We start from the raw sequence: 7,109 nt of genomic DNA on the forward strand, positions 1-7,109 counted from the left end.
TAAATGTAGCCTTACATCTAAGGGGGCTGGGACGCATTCACACTACAGCCTCACGTGTGCGCCACATCTCTGAGTGTAACCGGTGTTAACTAGTAGGTGTGTTCGACTTGACGCGGACCGACTGTGCAGACCGATCGGTGTATTACAGTACCATGAGAGCTAAAGAGAGCAGACTGCTCCATGCGCTTTCGAATCGCTCTCGCGGATGTCAAACACTGATCGATCTGCTTCGCACCTCTTCTAGTCTAACTGGCTAGTGCTGCAGGCTTATTGGCTCACTGATGCTGATGAGATTAACCCCTTAGGTATCGAAATTCGGTACCGAACGACGAGACGTTTTTCGATACTCGATGGTATCGAGGCATTTCGGTCGGTGCCTAAAAAGTATCGAACTCGATACCCAGCCCTAGTCTTCAGTGTCACGTGATCCTTCAGAAATCATTCTAATATGCTGATTTGCTGCTCAAGAAACATTTATTATTATTATTTTCAGTGCTGAAAACAGATGTGCTACTTCATGTTTTTGTGGGAACCATGATGCATTTTAACTTTAAGGATTTTTTGATTAATAGAAAGTTCAAAAGAACAGCATTTATTTGAAATAGAAATAGTTTCTAACATATTTTTACTGCCACTGATCAGTTTAATGCGTCTTTGCTGAATTAATGTATTCATTTCTTTTTATACTGACACCAAACGTTTGAATGGTAATGCATGCTATTTAAAATTGCTGCATTCATGTCTCAGTTGCTATTAGAATTCACACCAGTTTACACCAGAATTGGCTCAGCCGTTGTCATTGTCACTGTGAGCTGCAGTTTGACACTCGGGTGTGTTGGAAGAAACTTCTTGACGAGTGAGCGGGTGGATTTTGCTGGGTGAATGTGGGAAGGCATCGTTCCTGGCTGGTTTACTCTCCGTTCTTAGTCAAACTCAGTAATTGGTGATTTCTTTTCTTTCCCCTCTAGGGGTGTTTTTCTAATAAAGCGACGTGAGGTTTGGAGGTCTGACTATGTTCAGCGGGACCCTGTCGACTCTTCATCCTTCCTCTTTGCTTTCTCTCCTCTGTTGTGTGTGACTATTGATTTTTTTTTTCTTTCCATTCTCAGCTCATTTTAGATTAACTCTCTGTCTCTTCCTGCCTCCGAATCATTGGGGAGGAACTGGGAACAGTAGTTTGTTTTTCTCGAGAAACCTCCAGTGAAACACTCTGGGGAAGTTGCTTTCAGTGCAATCAAGCCATAAAGGAAAAGCCGCAGGAAGTGAAATCCATACTGTATCCTGTTTTCGATTCCATCTCAATCCGGCGTTACAGTGGCGTTCCTGAAAACGCTGAGAGCAAAAGTCGTTTTAACACATCCTCATCTTCTCGTATCTCTTTCTCTGTGTTTTTTTTTTTCAGCCGTGAGCGTTTTGCTGTGATTGGCGGGGGAAGCCTGCAGATCATCAACCTGACCGAAGAGGATGCTGGGATATACATCTGCCAGACGGACGGCGGCAACATGACCAGCGAGATCCAGGCAGAGCTCACGGTGCACGGTACATTTCACGAAAAAATTCAATTCAGCACAAACAGACTCACGAAGCAGCACTAAACCTCCCGTATGTAATTATGAGCAACATTGTTCAGGCTTTTGAGACTCGCACGTGTCTAGACGGCATTTTTCTCTGCAGAGGAGGAACTTCAAAGCGTTGTTTTGTTTTTTTTGTTTTGTTTTTTTCTGTATTATTTTCATCTCTTGGCATAGGATTAATTTTTTTGGAGAGTCAGTGGGAATTTACAGCTCCGTCTAATGTGGAGTTTGGCATGGAAACACTTTTAAAAGACTCTGCTCTATAGATATGAGTTAATGCATGCACAACTCAAACCCATAGCTATAATTTTGACTAAATGTGGCCACCTGACCGCCCATAATTTCCTTTTTTACATGTGCACAGGTAAATGCACTAATAGCCTGACAGTGGTCATTCATTCAAAAAGTGCTGCAGAAAACGCAGAGGAAATTACTGGCCTTACAAAAAGTCTGTAAAATCATTATAACATAATTGTAGCATTAAGTTGAATGTGACAATTTACATATAATGGTTTTTTTGGTATTCTCATGTTTGATGAATGAGGCTGAATTTGTGTGCACTACTTTGTTTGAATGCCCTTTTTAACATTTTCACTTTGTAGCAAAGTTTTCACAAGGTTTCAAGTGCTACATTTCTGATATTTTTTGAAGTTTTGTCTCATTAAAAACTGTCAGGCTACTGAAAAATGTAGTTACTGTAAGTTAATTGTATGATTTCATGGTCTTAGATTAAAGGAATAGTTCACCCAAAAATTAAAATGCACAAAATGTCCTTACCCTCAGGCCATCCCAGATGTAGATGAGTTTATTTTTTATTAGAACAGATTTGGAGAAATGTAGCATTACATCACTTGCTCAAAAGTAGATCCTCTGCAGTGAATGGGTGCCGTCAGAATGAGAGTCCAAACAGCTGATAAAAACACCACAATAATCCACACCACTCCAGTCCAGCAATTAATGTCTTGTGAAGTGAAAAACTGTTTGCAAGAAACAAATCCAACAGCTAAAATATGAGTCCTCTGTTCATAGTATATCTTTATCCAGAAATTAGGAGAAAAATGTGTACATTTTAATGTGAGAGTACAACACGATACAGACTTTTTCTCTGGCGGAAGTAATATAATGGATATAGGACTCATAATTTACCCGGAAACAATGGTTTGAAGATGTACTGGAGTGGTGTGGATTATTGTGATGTTATTATCAGATGTTTGGACCACTGATCTATAATAGAGAACTGGATTGCTCACGATGTCATGAAAGTGAAGCCTCCGCGCCGCCATATTGCTATTCTCCAGTATTCCCATACATTCTATTGAATTAATAGGAAACCTTACGATTTTAATGAGAAAACATCAACAAGGCGTTTTTATATCTGAAATAATCCTGTACATTCTTACAATGCAAACGTCCTAAGCATGCAAACGGTTATTTGTTTAATGTCTGGAATTTCCCCTGCTTATTAAAAAGTTACGTTCATTTACATTACAGTAGCGAACATCAGATGAACATGACGAACATCAGAGAGACAAAATCCTCAACATATGCATTACTAATGACAAAGTGCTCATTCTGAAATCTGAATAAACATTTGTGCTTTGTATAAATAAACTTTAATTCGCCTTGTACAGTTATTCACTTTTTATGTAATTTTGTTATAGTGTTTTTATTCATGCAGTAGGCTAACTGCAAATGTTTCAACAATGATTTCGTTAACAGCATTCATTTTGAAGCAGGTAATGATTTAAACGTTGGTTAAATTAATTATTAATTTAGCATATACATAACATTTTACATGGAAACGGTAATGCTAGTAAACATATTTGTGCGATTTTGGAGTCTGAAATAGATGTCGCTCAATCAGGACAATAAAAATATACACTTTATGTAATTTTATTATAGCGTTTTTATTCGTAAAGTAGGCTAACTGCAAATGTTTCAACAATGATTTCGTTAACAGCATTCATTTTGAAGCAGGTAATGATTTAAACGTTGGTTTAATTAATTATTAATTTGACATGTATACATAACAATTTACATGGAAACAGTAATGCTAGTAAAACGGCATATTTGCGCGATCTTGGAGAGTCTGAAATAGATGTTGCTCAATCAGCAGTGTTGGGGAGTGTAACGGCATGTAACGGCGTTACGTAATTTAATTACAAAATAAATGTAACTGCAATCAGGACATTAAAAATATACACATCATAACTTTTTCAGAGAAATAACGCTGACTACATATTGTACGGACTTAAAGACATGAAGCTTTATTTCCAAGATGATGCATGGTAAGCTTTTCATTTCAAAACAACATAGTAACAGAGGCTTGTATTGTATTATTCATTGTATATTTGAATCAATTTCTCATACTAATACCAGACATATCTTCATGGTTCATATTTCCTGCATAATTCCGTACATAAAGAAATATATTTTGTGTTGGATGTGCGCAGCAGACACACCCACCTTAAAGGGTTAGTTCGCCCAAAAATGAACATTCTGTCATTAATTACTCACCCTCATGTTGTTTTAAACCTGCAAGACCTCAGCATAAAAATTAAGATATTTTTGATGAATTCCGAGAGCTTTCTGACCCTCCCATAGACAGCAAGGATCCTAACACGATCAAGGCTCAGAAACGTAGCAAGGACATCGTTAAAATAATCCATGTGACATCAGGGGTTCAACCGTAATTTTACGAAGCTACGAGAATACTTTTTGTGCGCAAAGAAAACAAAAATAACGACTTTATTCAACAATTCGTCTCCTCCACTTCACCCTATAGCGCCATTTTGGAGAATATCCACTGAACATAAACAGCATATGCTGTTCTGTGTCAAGCTGCTTTTTCTACGTTGTTTACGCTTTGATCTGAATGAAAACAACGTATCCGCGTGGCGCAGCTGACACAGAACATCATACGTTGTTTACGTTCAGTTTTACGTTTAGCTTCGTAAAATTACGGTTGAACCCCTGATGTCACATGGATTATTTTAACGATGTCCTTGCTACATTTCTGAACCTTGATCGTGTTAGGATCCTTGCTGAGAGCTCTCGGAATTCATCAAAAATATCTTAATTTGTGTTCTGAAGATAAACGAAGGTCTTACGGATTTGGAACGCCATGAGGGTGAGTAATTAACGACAGAATTTTCATTTTTGGGTGAACTATACCTTTAACTATTTAAATATATCGCTTATCCTGCCAAAAAAGACCATAAACATTGCAGATAACATCTGAAGTAAAAATTAATTTGCATACACAACACAAAAACTAATCCCATGTGACTGATAGACTTCAGATCGGGTAATTTTAGGTCAGTGTTTTGGCTGTCAGTCAATGATGATCTCTGCCGGTAGGGAATAGTAAGATGGTGGCTCGAACACTGGCTTCACTGCCTGTCAGCAGTTTAGAACGCAATGAGCTATCCAGACATTTATATAGATCAGTGGTTTGGACTCTCATTCTGACGGCACCCATTCACTGCAGAGGATCCATTGGTGAGCAAGTGATATAATGCTACATTTCTCAAAATTTTGCCATAAACCTGGCAAACTGATAAAAACTCACGTACACTGACTCATGGAAGTTGCATAATGCCAGTCAGTCAGATTGGCGCTTGCCGTTTTGGGGATTTTTGTGTGCAGTATGTGGTCGTGCCGCCTGAAGCCCAGACTACCTTTGATCTGACTCTTGAAATTGAGCCATATCATAATTGGATTTTCTAATTAGATTTATTTTTTCTTGTGAGACATGCATGCTAGCGGTGATGCAAGGGATTTCAGTGCAGTATAACATCAAGAGTAAAGTAAGATAAAGCCGACAGCGGTGGGCCGTGTGTTCATGATCTCTTCACCCTCCTGATCCGAGCTGTTGTTTTCACTCCCTCCTGCTGCGTTCGGCCCATCCAGATGCATTCTGATGGTTTTTTCCATTAGCTTTTTCGCCTCTTTTACAGGTACTGACGCACGTATAGATGGGTTTGTTACTGAGCTCAGGAAGTTGAATCTCCCGTGGGGAGTCAGGAAATCTGATTTCGCTTCTGATGGGTAAAAATAACCTGCTTTGTGTCAGACGCTAGCACAAACACACCTAGCGTGGAGGGCGTTTAGGTGTGTAAAGTTGCATGTTTTGAAAAACACGTACGCAGGTGCATGTTTGAATGTTTTTAAAGTTCCTGTACATCTGTGCAACCGCATTAATGACCTACTAAAGGAATATTCCAGGATAGCAATGCATTAAACTCTAAAGGCAGGAAAATGTGTTATATGAGTCTTTTCTAGGTGAATAAACTTCCAGTTTTCTGTGGTATTCGACAGCACGTCACAGATGCAGTGCGTAGATCTTAACTTGTATTGAGACGAACTCACTCCATTCATATTTTTAGCTCTCTTTCATGCCTGTTTGTGCTATTTTCATTGATGTGATTAATTTATGATGTGCTTTCAATGCCAATTAGTTTTTTCCTCTTCCAAGAGAGAGATTTCTTGCATTTTATCTGTGCCATTATCTGTGCTTCTCTTGCAAGACTTTGGCTGACTTTGGATGCATAAATAACTCTGTGGTGTTTTTAAGAGGTTCTCTGGGAGATAAGAGCCATGCTAGAGTTATAGTGACCGTTTCGTCATACTGTGTCTCTGCTGTGAAATGCAGAGATGGGTTATTAAACACTGGCATTTTAATCTCTTAATATCTGCATGTGAAGTGACTCATAACTCTTGTGCTGCAGATATTTTGGAAGTTCACATGCTGGGATTTTACCCGGATTCCCTCTCAGATTAGCAGGATTGTAAAGAGCCGTGTAAAACGCTGTTAATACTGGCTTGGGTTTTGCTTTAAAAGTTACTCTTAAAATGAAAGGATGTGTTCTGACAATCTGTAATCGTATTACTTTCACATCCACTTGCTTCAGTAGTCTTGTATAAATGTAAGTATGTTTACTTTTTACTTTTGAATTTTTTTATACTTTACTGTCTTCCAATTAAATACAAATACATTCTATGATTGCCACATTTATTTAAAGTGTTTTTTTTATCACCACATATATTAATAAACTTACAAAATAAAGGAATATATCTGTACATTTACATAAATTATATGTTCTGTTATTTTTATCATATTTAATTTTAATGAATAAACTTATTTCAAAATGATTAATTATAAATTTTAAATTGTAAAATTATAAATGTCTTTTACTCTCATTTTGATCAATTCCATGCATCTTTTACAAAAATAAGACAATATATACAATAATTGTATGTGACCCTGGACCGCAAAACCAGTCATAAGTGTCAATTTCTCGAAATTGAGGTTATACATCATCTGAAAGCTGAATAAATAAGCTTTCCATTGATGTATGGTTTATTAGGATAGGACAATATTTGGCCGAGATACAACTATTTGAAAATCTGGAATCTGAGGGTGCAAAAAAATCAAAATACTGAGAAAATCGCCTTTAAAGTTGTCCAAATGAAGTTCTTAACAATGCATATTACTAATCAAAATTAAGTTTTGATATATTTACAGTAGGAAAT

The 7,109-nt window shown here is 37.5% G+C and overlaps 1 protein-coding gene across 1 annotated transcript in view; it reads left to right on the forward strand.

Annotated features, from left to right (window-relative positions):
- Positions 1 to 7,109, forward strand: part of neo1b (neogenin 1b) — a 160,674-nt gene that overhangs the window by 99,820 nt on the left and 53,745 nt on the right. The window contains exon 5 of the mRNA XM_016461140.1: positions 1,403 to 1,539. Coding sequence (XP_016316626.1) covers positions 1,403 to 1,539 — 137 coding nt within the window. The remainder of the gene's footprint in view (positions 1 to 1,402; positions 1,540 to 7,109) is intronic.

The sequence above is a fragment of the Sinocyclocheilus anshuiensis genome, unplaced genomic scaffold (assembly GCF_001515605.1).
Source record: "Sinocyclocheilus anshuiensis isolate Anshui unplaced genomic scaffold, SAMN03320099.WGS_v1.1 scaffold324, whole genome shotgun sequence".
NCBI lineage: Eukaryota > Metazoa > Chordata > Actinopteri > Cypriniformes > Cyprinidae > Sinocyclocheilus > Sinocyclocheilus anshuiensis.